Source organism: Falco rusticolus, chromosome 6 (genome assembly GCF_015220075.1).
Source record: "Falco rusticolus isolate bFalRus1 chromosome 6, bFalRus1.pri, whole genome shotgun sequence".
Classification (NCBI taxonomy): domain Eukaryota; kingdom Metazoa; phylum Chordata; class Aves; order Falconiformes; family Falconidae; genus Falco; species Falco rusticolus.
The window spans coordinates 24,203,944-24,218,040 of NC_051192.1; the positions used below are offsets into that span (position 1 = coordinate 24,203,944).

Here is a 14,097-nt window from a genome sequence, read left to right on the forward strand (position 1 = left end):
TACTCACATTTCGGTAACTCCTCGTCCAGTTTTAAGCACAGTAAATTTGGGCCCCTTGACAAACCTCTTATCACTATTTTATTTAAGTATTGCTACACACAGAAGCATGTTTCAAGGAGAGAGGCATTGAGAAACAACTTTGAACTTGTTTTTCTCCTCCTTACCCTCTCCCCCATACCATCAAATGAATGACAGGGGGTTTTATTATATGAAACTCCCACAATTTCCAGCTTGGCTAACTGACTTTTAGCTTACAGGACCGTGCACATACATCTTCACATTTCTTTAATTCCTATGTTGGAACTCACTAGCCCATCTCAACAGGCTTTAACAGGATGGTCAAAGTCCCAAACAGAATTAAGTTCCTGCTCACCCCATGAAAACAAAGGGCTAGGGGAGAGAAGCATCCTCTAAAAACCCCAGTTGAGAAATTGGGAACAACATACACCTGTCCCATGTGAGAGAGAGCAAGCCTTTCTAAAGGCTCAGCTCATAAAAGGTGTCTGTCAGATACCAGAATTCCCTTAGTTTCATGTTCCTGTTCATGGGGTTGTTCATTAGAGGGCAATAAAGTTAGCTTTAAAAGCAGCAAAACAGTAGTTTGATAATAATTCCTTATCCCCACCCTGCAGCATCATTAAAATTATCTGACTCTTACCCATGCAAGCTGTCTCTCTTTCTTTGTTTTCCTTTGTCCTTATAACAGCTCTGCCAGTCCTACGTATGCCGTATTGCTTCTCCATATCCCCAAATCTTTGACTGCTCTGCCCTTTTGTTTCCCACTGCACAAGCTCCTCTGCAGACCTGAGGTAAAGGCATCATCCATTACCATCTCCTATGGAGACACTAGCCCCTTTGACATGCTTTGCAGATCTCCAACTCCGAAGAGTGCTGTGCAAGGTGAAGTTTGTCCTCCTGCCTTGGAAGACCAGCATCTGTTTGTGCAAGAGACACATGGCTTCACACTTTCCACCTCCCATGGTTAGGGTTGTGGTGGAGCTGTGTTAACCCTTTCTCAAACACACCCAGTATAGCACTACTCCAAGCACTTGAATGGACAATCTAGTTATTAGAATTTGCTAGCTGGAGGTATGGGCTGGAGCTGGAGATATCCACCAGTCTTATTATCACCAGCTGAGGTGGAATGCTTTCAAACCTCCCTTGACTGCTGACAACTGACATCAAAGAGGACAAAATGACATAATAAATCCACAAGCCTTCAGAAACCCATGACTATATTATGTTAACACAACAGAAACAAAGAGCTACATACTGGGCACACAGAAAGGTGAAGTCTCACTCAGGAGTCACATTTAAGTTTGTTTCTGTTATCCAGCTGTATAGCTCAGAGGATCCATCTGAACTTCAAATACCCAAGTCACTGATTCAGGGAGGCAGTACTCACAAAAGTGGGAAACTAGAGCAACTCAGCATTATTAGTTCAAATTATTTGGTTTAAAGGGATATTTTACACAGAAGAAAATTTCTCTTGAGAGGAAAGGAGGAATTGTGAACATGTATGCTTCGTGCTCTGGGATTGCACCAACACTATTATCCTAGAATCAGAGGGGAAAAAAGGGCTGGGAGAGGCCATCCCCTTGCCCAAAGGTATGATCAGCTAGATCTAGACTATTCCCGAATGATGTTTATCTAACCTGCTTTATCTATTTGCTTTCAGAAATACCCATGACCTACCCCAGCAATCTAGCTCAATGCTTCAGTACGTGACTTGTTCTCTTCACAGCACACAGGAAGGACAGGCTATTCCCTATGTCTTAGCAACGGTCTTTTACCTGCAGGTTTCTTTGTGCTTCCCACTTCTCTTTTTGCAGCTGGATATGCTCCACTCTTTCTACTTTTTTCCATCTACACTTCCCATGTTTTTCATTGCTCTGCTCTGAATTTTACGAGTTCATATCTGCTAATTGCAGTGTCCAAAACCAGACACAGGACTTCTTCTTTGGGGCTTGTAAGATTTCTGTTGAACCATTTGCTATAAGCATTTTTCAGACATTTCTTTCTTTTATCAGTCCCTCTGTGACACTGCCTTTTTCCCCACCAGATCACACCACCTGCCATTGCAGCCCTGCCCTCTCTCCAGCCTCCTTAACCCCCCACCCTGCCACGTAGGTCAGCAATTAAACCCTAATTTTTTCTCCTTTTCCCAGGCAGAACAAACCCAGCTACCCAAGCCCCTCCTGCTGTTACATACTCCAGAACTAAGACCACCACTGTGGCTTTCCTCTGGCCTCTCTCAGGAGGAGACCCCTTTACTGGGGTCCCCAAACTGCGCGCTGCATTGCAAATGTGGTCACAGGGGAGATGAACAAAGGGTAGTGAACATTTCCCTCAAACCCGTTCCTGACTTGCTGGCTACGCTCATGAGCCGGGGGGGTTCAGAAGTGCGTGCCGTGCCTGCAGGCCCCTGCTTCCCTGCAGGTGCCCAGGCAGGGCGCTCCCTGCCCTTGGCTTCAGCTTCCACCCCAGGGTGACACTCACTGCTGCCATTCCATCCTGGGCACTTGCCCTGCTCCGTACCCACAGCCAGCAGCTACCGCTCACCTCAAGATGGCTTGCATGGCTGGGGAGTCTTGCCTGCTCCCCGGGTAGGTGAGAACAGGAGGGGGCACCCATTACCCTCACGTCCCGAAGGCTGGGTGTGCTGACATTATGAGGAACCACATTTTATTTTGTCTACCCATCTGCTGTGTGTGTTTTTGAAGTAAGACTGAAGATCCTCAGGGCCGAGACCATCTCAAGGCACTTGGCTATAGTGTTACAATAACAAAGATTGTAAGAGTAAATACAGTATTTCAGTATTACTGGAAATAGAATGTGAAGGGTCCAGCTGGAAGAGAATGCCATTTTCCAGATTGCCAGTTCATCAGCCTCTCACTCAACCCCTCTTTCTTTGTTCTCAGAAACCAGTTAAATCCATCATTCAGGTCTTCAGCGCAATGACGGGCCCAAGCCCAAACCTGGGGCTTGACTCCACTGTCCCTGGGCTGAGCCACCGAAGGAGTGTGGCTGCTCCGGGATGGTGCTGACCCCCGCATGTGAGGGCCTGGGACAGGCTTTTCCCTGTGGAAGGAATGCAGTCAGGCTGTGCAGACCGGGCAGCACTGAACTCCAGAAAACCTTCCATCTCACTGTAGCAGGGATAAACACCATCACCTTGATAGAAAGGTATTTCCAACACTCCTCTGCCATAGCAATTACAGGTTCTGTAATATAGAAAGCAGACAAGCAAGCAAGGAAAAAGAAAAAGAAAAGAAAAAAAAAGAAAAAAAGAAAAAGAAAAAGAAAAAGAAAAAGAAAAAGAAAAAGAAAAAGAAAAAGAAAAAGAAAAAGAAAAAGAAAAAGAAAAAGAAAAAGAAAAAGAAAAAGAAAAAGAAAAAGAAAAAGAAAAAAAAGGAGAGGAGCTTAATTGTTTTTTCCCCGAAAAATAAGCAGAGATCCCAAGTGGTCCATAAAAGCTTTCAGTATTATATACTAATTTTACATGGGAGGCAGTCAGACTACAACCCACAAGGACACTGTTTTCAATAGGAATTAGAAGTCAGGCACCAAATTACCTTTGAAGACCTGGGCTTTAATTACTGCTGTTACAGAAAGCAGTGTAAAACCTGCTGACAAATATCTGATGCCTGGCAGGAGTTTTGCAGACACTCAGCAATGCCTGCCTCTGCTCTAAGGAACATATGATGTAAGACTGAAGGGAAAAAAAAAGGAGTGAAGTAGAAGCTGAGCAATGTCAGCTTGCATTGCTGAGTAAGAACAGACCTGTTAAATGTAAACACATTGAAATACTAAGGAAAGTCACAGACCCCTATCAGCTACCTAGAGATCTACAAATCCCTAGCAGATTAGATCACACATTTTGGGATCAAAGCGGACATCTCAGTCACGTCACAGGAGTTTGTGTAGATGCTTTACTGCTCATCCAGTTCCTCCACTATGTTAGCAATGTGCTTTTGCTTACTGTGAAACTGTGGCAAAGGGCTTAGATCAGTACCAGATTAACAGGGCTAATTTACTGTGTAGTTAGTTTGCATTGTGTCCTGAAAATAGCTGTGTGTTGTTTTGACATTTTAATTTCAGTGAAAACACAGACTGGCAGGAAAAAAAACCCCAAGTCTGTCATCCTGGTAATGCTTCACATTGGGGTCATTTACCGGTAGCACTTTGCAAGAGGGCACACCTTACAGAAGCCTGAGAATTTTGGAATGCAGGCAATGTCTAATTCCAGCATGAAAAAATCTGCTACATTACATGTAGTTTTCTGTTAGTTACCTGAAACAGGAAAGATAACAGATAAAGAAAGCAGTGAAAACAGACTTAAAAAGGTATATGAAAATACTATTGGAAACTTACAAAAGACACTAAATGCCAGCAAGTTTTAGAAAACATACAAAAAAATGTGTAGATAGTGGATAAATGACAGCAAATGTCATCATCAGTAGCTACATGACAGCAAATGTCATCACCATGTCTCATAGTGATGCCATCACACCTTTGCATTACTCTCACAGTCCTGCTGAAGGACTTTCCTTGCTCATTATTCAAAAATTTCTTCGTACTTAAGCATTAAAACACTGAAACTGTCATGTTTGCACAAAGGCTTCATCAAGTCTATATTCTATACCGTATTTTATGATTCTATGAAGTCCATCTTCATGCTATTAACATGCCTCAGACTGTCTTCTCAACTAAACAGCTAGCAGCTAATCTGCTTGCAGAAGAAATTCTACCTGACTCCTAAAACAATGAGGGTACTCAAAACACGGTTTCTACCCATTTTACAGTTGTTCAATAATCCTTCCTATTATGGCTCTAAATGTTATAATTAGCTGTATGTACTCAATCAGTTTTGAATCCTACTAGCCTAATCAATCAGACAATATGCATTTGTTATTGTAGTCTGGTCTATATACCCCTCCAGTCTCAAAGTTCAGTCTTACCCCTTAAAAACCATTTGAATTTTATACAATACATAGTAGACAAAATATACAGCTTTTGTCATGTAAAGTTTACATATTTCAGTATAATGAACAGAGACTTTTAAGTCCAGATTATGCACACTAAACAATCTGAAAAAAAGTCCACGCTGTGTTTTCAGTGACAGTTGTTGAAAAGAGGGAAGCAGAACAATTGCTTTACAGAGGCATTGCTTCCTTTAATAATTTGTGCCACATAAAGAATACTTTCCATGCTAGGTCATTCAAGAGAGATTTTGGTGGAATGCGATCATTCAGTTTATGCAGCAAAATCAAGCTACCACAATTTAATTCTGCTGTGTGCTCAATTTTTACATTGTGCACCCATCAGTTGTTAAAGCAACGCTCCTGCTAAGCTGAAAGCATAAAAGAGTTTCAGGTTGCTTCTGAAAAGCTTGAAAATGTTTTATTCATGTATTTGTAGCACATATATTGCAGGAAGTATTGCTGGATTCAAGAGAGAATTGAATGAGCCTTCACAGATGAGATTTTGTTAGTTGAGGATTTTGGTTGGGCTGTATAAAATGGATGATGTTTTTTCTTCAGCTCCAGGTCATTCATTCCGGACATTTTGATGAAGACTAAACCAGAGCAATTATGCATTCATGAGCAGGATGCTGAGGGCTTCACTTGGAAAAATGAAGGCTGATAACCAAAGTAAGGATCAAGTATCTTTCCCAAGGCTACTGCATAATGATGAAAACATCACGTCTTAAAGTACGTGCTGCAAAACAAAGCCTAGTGCTGCTTTTAAACTGCTGCAGATAAAATAATGGATTTAAAATAACCAGCCTCTTCGTCTACTGGAGCACAGTAGACCAGTACAGTGCATAAAATGTAATGTGGACTCTGTAACGAAGAGCTTTGTGCTGCTAAGCGGCAGAGCTGACAGATCCTATTTCAAAGTTATCTTTAATGCAAAAACAATTGTATCCATTACAACAAAATTGCTGCATGATAAAGCCTGCTACCTCAATCATTTCAGTCTCGTATTAGAAATCAAATCCCTGTGAAGCCTGAATGCACACAAAATGCAAATCACTCCAGACTGCCTCCAATATATGCATGTTTATATACATCCTGGCTTTCAGATACAAGGTGTCATTGTGAGCTCTGCTGCAGGGGCGGTGTAATCCGAGTGCAGGGAAATGCTGACTCGGAAATACACACGGCAAAGAGCCTAGCCCTGCAACTGTTTCTTCTCATGAGCCCTTACAGGTCAACGAGCTGCATAAGAACTGCTCTCAAGGGAAATGACTCCATATGAAATATTGTACTAATGACATTAGAGAGTATGCTACTGTCTTGAGCTAGCTTGAGAGCATTTGCATTGTACAGGCAAATCCTAAATGTTGGAGGGATTAAGCTAAAAGCTGAGAATGGCTTGTCAAAATAGTCCCAAGTTCATTTGAAAAGTCATTTATTGAGATGTTAATAATGTCACATCTCCGTAGACATAGTGGGGTTATCCTTCGCACAACAAAGCAGCACCATGCACGCTGCATGCAGAGGACAGCTTGGCATACATTATTTCATCCTGCTGAAAACAAGGAAGCCACTAGCAGAAGCTTATGGGTTTAACAGCATTGGATCTGGCCCAAAATACTTCACTTAGTGGAGATTTTTGTTGAATGAAAGCTGTTCATTCAAAGTCCCTGTAGTTTCTAAACCAGCTGAAAAACTGCAACGTGAAAAAACCTTAAGGGCTATTCAGAATATGATGTTGTGAAAGAAGGAACAGTAGGCTGCACACAAACTGTAAGTGCTCATTTTAGGCTTTTTCATTCAAATAATAGCACTATACTTTATTCAGGACATATGTGGCTAGCATGTTTACAACAAAAGCTGCACCATCCATCAACCAGAAGCAGAATTGTTTCAGAGTCATCACAATGTATGCTATCCAGACACACTCCAGCTGGACAGATTTGTGAAAGTGAGAGGTGTAGGTAAAAGCTGGTCCCAGCTATCATAGGTGTAATTTAAAAAAATTAAATAGTTGTGAAGTGCATAGGCTCCATTCTGCTCCCTTCCCTCCCACCTTCCCATGTCGTTAAATAAATCCATCATGTCCTCTTTGCCTGTGTGGATTTCTTCATCACTGATTCCATTGTTCTGTGATGGAATGGAACAGAACAAAGGTTACCAGATCATTTTTCTGAATCACTCATCTGGTCTGATGAAAACTCAGAAAATCAAGTGACTTAGATGCTATTAAAAAAGCAAACCGGTCCCATTTCTTCAAAAACAACAAAGCAGCCCCCAAAAGAAAACAAAAGAGCATGCCGCCAATTAAGCCAGCCATCCCAATCCACTTGAATAGTTAGCATAAACTTGATTTCAAAATACTTCATCTATTTTACTGGTACATCGAAGAATTAAGGCCCATTGTTGCAGCCTTTCTCATTCTGTCTCTTTTTGGAGAGCACCTCCGTTTTCAGTGTTGGGTTTTTGTTTTGTTTTGTTTTTTTTTAAAGATGCATAGCCATGTGGTTTATCTTCATGCTTTCTTCTAGGGCATTCAGAAACAAACTAAATGAGGGATCAATGTGCTTTGATACTCCCTGCACATTCCAAGAGTTATTCAAATGGGAGCTTTGATAAACTCATCCTGCTCTTCAGATTTGCTCAGCCCACTGGAAAAGTAAAGGAACACAATCAGAAGCCTGCTGTGCTGCATTCCCTCCAGAGCCTTGGGAGGCCTCTCCAGGGGCCTCTGCCACTGAAAACTGCAGACCCTCCTGCAGCATGCCTAAGTAGCTAGGTGTTTTAAAACACATTTCTCACTGTCTAGGGAGTAAAGAGAATTGCTCTGAATATTGTTAGGCCTTTAAGAGTTATTAGAAAGGAGCATACCTGAAAAAAAAAAAAACAACCACCATCAAAGACAACTTTGGAACGTCGTGAACTGTAAATGCTTTTGTATACTTATCCAGTTATTTTTTGCCTTTCAACAACATATTGCACAAATTCCTACCTCTTCCAGCCTCTGTCCTTCATCAAGCATGGAAAAACTTGTATTATTATTAGGATATTCTTCTTATACTAGTGTAGTCTGCAGGACTCAAACCTCAAGCAGTTAATTCACATACTTGATAACCAGAAGCTGAAAGACACCTTTGGCCATTATAAGGAAAATAACTCATTGCCACAGTAAGAAATAAAGGGAAACTGAGCAAGAACTGTTTGTATAAAATTAAAGCATAGTAATACTTTGAAAGGGAAGAGGCTGTAATAAGTATGGAAAACTTAGTACAGTTACTAAAGATGTTAATCAAGTCTCACTCACTGGTTTCAGAGTAGCATCCAGACTCCCTGTGTCACCAGACCTTACGAAGAAATAAAACTAATTACACTTCAGCATTTCTAGACCTTAAGGTTTTTAATCACATATACTGTCTTGCTTAACAGTTCATTCACTTTATGCAGGCAAGTTACAAGTTTTTGTAGAAGTGTCTGGAAGTGCATCTAGAATGCATTGCCTGTCCACAGTTTTATTTACAGGTTTTTCCCAAATGAAAATCAGTAGCTAATAAATCAAAGCATAATTACACAAACACAAAAATACAATCATTAACATTTTACTGAGTACAAATGATAAGCATAAGGAAATGTCCATGTACACTCACTGACATGAATTTGTGTTAGTTTGCGATTAATAGATGATACTCTGAATTGGTGGTAATGTAACCAAAAGACAGATGTATATTTAAAAAAAATTGAGAGCCACCCATGTTTGACATAATATACTGAGATAAATATCTATACACAGTGATATGATCATGTATACTCACATGCGATCATATCAACTTTATTTTTGTTTCTCCCGACAAGATATTATCATCAAGGTAGTTGAACCTCCTCAACAAAGCTTGCTTTGATCAAGTACCAGATACTATTATCTAAACTGTAGGATGATACAGAAACAATCTGTGCAAGTGTAGCAATTTTGATTCAGAAAAATTTTTAAAAAGTAGTATTTACAAAGATTTCAAATTCAGTGATTAAGACTCCGGTCTTCATATTCCAAACACCTGATCATTTAATTTCTTATTTTTGGTCGTTTGCTCTCCTCTCCCCATTCCTTCTCCTCATTAGAAGTATTAGCCCATGTTTAAAGTAAACTATCACAATTAAAACTCTTCAAAAAAACCCCAAAGAGTAAGTTATTCACATTGTGCCAAAAAAAAAAAAGAAAAGCAGCACTAGAGCATTACTCAAAAGATTCCAAGATTCCATAAATCCTTCATAATTAAGGAAAGTTCCAGAAGCAAGAAGAACTTATATGACTTGTAGAACTTGGGAGGAGAAATAGGGAAAGAGGAAACTTCTACCTCTTGACTTTTTTTTGTTTTGTCTGAACTAAATTTACAAAAACCTCCTGGTACTTTTCCCAATGTTGTCACACCTCCTTTCTCTGGCACATATGGTTTAATATACAAACAATTTAAATAAAAAGTCAAATTCAAGTTCCCACCATAAATAATTCAACTCTTAAGAAAACTGGTGGGGTTTAGCTATTTCAAAACTAGCCCTGCCTGGCTAGCTATTTGGTTAGGACTCAGAAGTTAAATAAGAGGATTCTTACAAAAATTTAGTATCCTAGCCTTGTAACAATTTAAGTGAAATCTAGAAGAAACCCTTTCCACTGACATTTTGTTTCTTTTGCATGCATCCTACTACCCATAGGTTAGAACCACATAGCCTGTGCGAGAAACAGAACCGTTTGAGCTTTTCTGTGTTTTCTAGTAGTTCTATGAGCCTGTTGACTTTAATGAATTTAAACGGAAAATAAAGTCTCTTCAAGTCCTTATTCTATATGGTAGATAAACCCTGTAGCCTTTTTTCTTGGTGGTGTCACTATCCATCCATATTATAAGATACAGCATTTCTTCTCAGCTTTAAATCAGGGGTTGTCAATACTGTCTCTTTTTGCTTCCATCTTGTTTTTCGAATTCCAGCTCATTTGGTGAAAGAGGTCATCATTTTATCTCCTTGAAGTCGGTCTTCTCACACTGGTCAGCTTTGGAAAGACAGAATACTGAGTGCTTCTCTAGGTCAGACTGGTACTAAATTGAGTATGGAGTAGAACCAAGCTGGTTTGATGCAGAGTTTGGACTGATTTGTTTTCATGCTGGGTTGGAGATCTAGCCATCTCAGATGGTTCAGGAAACTGGGTGGGGAGTGGTAGCCATTTCCATGCCAGAGTCTCTTAACAGCAAAAATACAGAAGAGAAACTGAGAGAATGAAAAGAAGACTTGTGGTTGAGTGAAGGGAATTTCCATGTCCCTGAGGGGTGGTATTGTTCACTGAATTTGTGACAGCTGACAGAGAAGTGGAACTTGAATTGTTTGAAGGTGTTGGATTTGTTCCATTGGGATCACAGTAGATCTAGAATGCAAGGGGGAGGGGGAGAAAGAGTAACAAAAAAGGGGGTTTGTCTTTTTTCATTTTTAGTTCAGAAGACAAGTTAGTAGTAATGAACAATGCGTAGCACCAGTCAGTCACAATATTCAGATATGATACACGCAATTGCTCTCATGACTCTCATGGCGTAGTTAAGGACAAAGACATACTGAATTGCACACACAGGATTCATTAAAGAAATAAATTAACATTTTTCTAAAAGTTTATGTTGTTACATAGTTATCACTTTATCAAAACCCTGCACTAAAACTAAAGTTGGAATAGAGGTAGCTTTGGAAAAAGCTCACACCAAAAAAGAAGAGTAAATGTAAAACTATGCAAAGGAATACCTTACAAGCAGAAAAAGAAAACCCAAAACTAAGACAACTGCACAAATTCATTGGCTTTGCATACTAAGCCACAAACAGAAATATGAGTAAACAATGATGATGAATCTATTGATACTGTTTCTGGGGCTGGTTTTGGGGATCCCTTTCAAGCAATGGTGAGGCTTATGTGAGCAGGGTTAGTATTTCAGCCCCTCTCCTACTCTTGCTATGGTAGTACTGAACTGCAGAACTTAGAACAATGGAACTACACTGATTAAATCATAACCTATCAGCATGCTAGAACATACAAAGAAGAAATGCAGTAGAGAAACCATATAGTATTAGCAAATTAAACAAATGCTGAGAGAAAGCAATACAAAAAATACTCCCCCCCAACTCTGCATTATAGGGATAAAGCACGAAATTGTGCACACTATGTAACTTCAGTATCAAGCTATTTCCTACACATGCACAGGAAAACTTTCAGAGCTAAGCTAACATGGTCTTCAAGTAAAAAAACCACACATGCAATTCATCAGGATTAAAAAAACAAGGGCAAGAATCACATAACTGTTTCTCAAAAATGACCATAATATAACAAGCTTGGCTTCAGCTCTGTGGCAACAAGTTATATTGTACCAGAGCATTTTGGTAAGCTCTAGTAAGAGAGAGCAGTTAGTTCAATAAATAATACTCTCCATAAAAGGTGTCTTTATCTTACACTTTTAGTGCTGCCGGGAAAATTAATTTTCTTTAGCTGAAAAAATTATAGCCTCTCAATCCTGAAGCCATGAAGTCAATGTTATATTTGTTAGAAAATTGCATGAGTGTGTTCTTTAATTACTTTCTACAGAAAAAACTTATCATAAAATATCAGGTTGGTGTAAAGCTTCTGGTAGGTAGGGTTCTTGGCAACCAGCAACATGCTGGAAGCAATCTAGGACTGCAGGATAAAAATTACAGTGTGGAAGTTTCTGTTGAAATCAGTCCGAAAGTGATCAATAATGAATTGCAGAGTTAATAACCTACAGCTGGATACAAGGCAAGTCCCAGCCTGCCCCAGAATTTTTCTAGTCTTCACACAGAGTCTCCACTGCTGTTTCACATTTGGTTATACATTCTTAAAGTTTTCTTAGCCTTGAACAGAAAGCCTAGTTCCTGGATTTTTTTTCTTTTTTCATGGTGGAAAAGGAAAGGCTTAGAGCCAAGTTCTACAACATCACGGTAGATAGGACCCCAGACAGATCTTCTTAACATGCATGTGACAAATACTGGTAACTCACAGGGTCTGATCCTGTTCTCATCACTGATAAGGGCAGGACTCCACAGAGAGGAGTGGAGAAGGGATAACGCTCTTCCTCACAAACAAGGCAGGGAGGGGAATATTTAAAACGGTCTCCAGCAATCCTCTTGCTGTTTATTTTTACGATATTGTGTTATTGACCCTTTTCAAAGGGCAGCGTTTAGGAACAACGTCCACCTGAGAGCCTCACTTGGCTTAGCTGCATTCGTTACCCTGGCACCACGGGTACGGCTCGGCCAGCACAGCACCGAGACCGATGTCCTTTTGCTTCAAGCCCCCAGGTCTCCCGCTGCCGCCACGGGCCCCACCCACGGCCCCGCCGCTTCGGGGGTCCCGGACCGGGGTCCCGGTGCCCTCCCGCAGCCGGCTCGGGGTCGCAGGGGTCGCCCCTCTTCCCAGCGGGGGAGCGCTCCGCCGCCGCTCGCACCGCGGCTCTCCCCGAGGAAAAGGAAGGAGAACTCCGACTTTTTTTTTTTCTTTTAATTTGACCAGAGTAACCCACGGCACCGGCACTGCCGTCCCGGGGAGCTGGGCCCACACCCGCCCGGTCCCCCGGAGGGCGGCGGGCCGAGCCCACCCGCGGGCGGCGCGGCCCCTCCCCAGCCGGGGCTGCCCGGGCTCGCTTCTCTCGCACCCCGCCACCGCCCCGGGGCGGAGGCGCCGCCCGCCACCCACGGCTGCCCGGCGAGGTGCCGCGGCGGGCTGCGAGGCGGAGGCAGCACCCCTCGGGGCCACCCGCCCCACGGCCCCGCAGGAGAAGCCCGTCCCTCCCGAGGCGACCGCCGCGGGTGCGGGGCTGCTGCGGGAGGTCTCGGCGGAGCTGCTCTCCCGCCTCTCGCTCTCGGGCCGGCAGCGGGGAGGCGCCGAGCCGCTCCGGGACTCACCTGCGTGGGTAGGAGGAGGGCCAGGAGCAGGAGCCCCAAGCCGAGCCGTGCCGCCAGCGCCGTCCCCATGCCCGTCTGCTACTGCCCCGCTGCTACCGCTGCTCCTGCCGCTGTGGCTGCGGGCGAAAGGGATGCGCCGCTCGGCCGCGCCCGGCCTTTTTATGGCAGCGCGGGCTGCCGTGACGCCCCGCCGCGCCTTCCCCCTCCTCCTCCCCACACCTCTGCTCCCGCCCTCCGCCCGCCGCCCCCGCGGCCCTGAGGGCTCCGCTTCCCCTCCCCAGCGCCGGGCCGGGGCGCGGGGGCAGCTCCTGCGGGGCCGCGCTGCCGGCGCCGCGCTCGGGTCCCGCTGGCTGCTCGGCGGCTGCCCGGGCGCTTTGTCTCCCCTCGGTTAGGGCTTACGGGCGGTGGTGCCTTTGTCTGGTGCCGGCGGCGTGTGCGGGCATCGAGGGGCTGGCACGGCGCTGCAGAGGTTGCGTTGCAGTGACTCCGGAGAAACGTGTTTGTAAAAGCATCAGACTTTTTTATCCGCGCCCTCCCCGCCCCCCCAAAAAAATAATCATGAGTGAGTGAAGGAAAGGTAAAGGCTCTAAGTATTTCTGAACGAAGGGAACAGCAGATAAAAGGCCGAGGAGTTGAGATCCCGCCTTGCTCGGAGCTGCTTTACCACTAGTGCTAGGACTTCAGGCTGCAGGTTGCCATTTCAAGCAGTCTCTGGATCTAAATATTTGATCATTACCATTATTTCTTAAAGAGTAACAAACCTGTGGAACAGAAGGTTCTTCCAGCTGCAGCCTCTTTGTAGGTAAGGTTCCATCTCTGGCACAGTAAATACAGTAGTTACGTGGCATCTCCACCCTCAACAGACCAGGACAGTCGGCTGTGCCAGCACCTCACCGAATTGGTCAGGCATCTCAGTGCACAAAGTAACAAAAATGGTCTGTGTCCACTTTATAAACTACAAAAAGAGACACTGATGTGCTGATTTCATTGTGACAGTTATTTCCATTGAAAAGAAGAGGAAGATGTTTTGTTAGCTCAAACTAATAAATGGATTTTAAAATTGGGTACATTCATGTTTACGTCAGAGCAAAGTGTGAGGAGGTGTCCGAGCTCAGTGCTGCATAACTTGTTGGCCATCTCCAGGGGCAGGACAGCTCTTCCGAGGGTACTGCTAGAA

General features: G+C 43.2%; 1 protein-coding gene across 1 annotated transcript; it reads right to left on the minus strand.

Annotated features, from left to right (window-relative positions):
• Positions 1-8,360: 8,360 nt before the first annotated feature.
• Positions 8,361-13,096, minus strand: CD24 (CD24 molecule). Its single transcript, XM_037392961.1, has 2 exons — positions 12,921-13,096; positions 8,361-10,389 (listed from the first exon to the last, which is right to left on the minus strand). Exons 1-2 carry the CDS (start codon positions 12,987-12,989, stop codon positions 10,210-10,212), a joined length of 249 nt encoding a protein of 82 aa, XP_037248858.1. The 5' UTR covers positions 12,990-13,096; the 3' UTR covers positions 8,361-10,209.
• Positions 13,097-14,097: the final 1,001 nt, after the last annotated feature.

Excerpts from the sequence above, each read along its gene's own strand:
- CD24 (XM_037392961.1), bottom strand. The coding sequence starts at position 12,989 with ATGGGGACGGCGCTGGCGGCACGGCTCGGCTTGGGGCTCCTGCTCCTG. Across the intron at positions 10,390-12,920 it reads CCCTCCTCCTACCCACGCAG|ATCTACTGTGATCCCAATGG; the intron begins GTGAGTCCCGGA and ends CTTGCATTCTAG.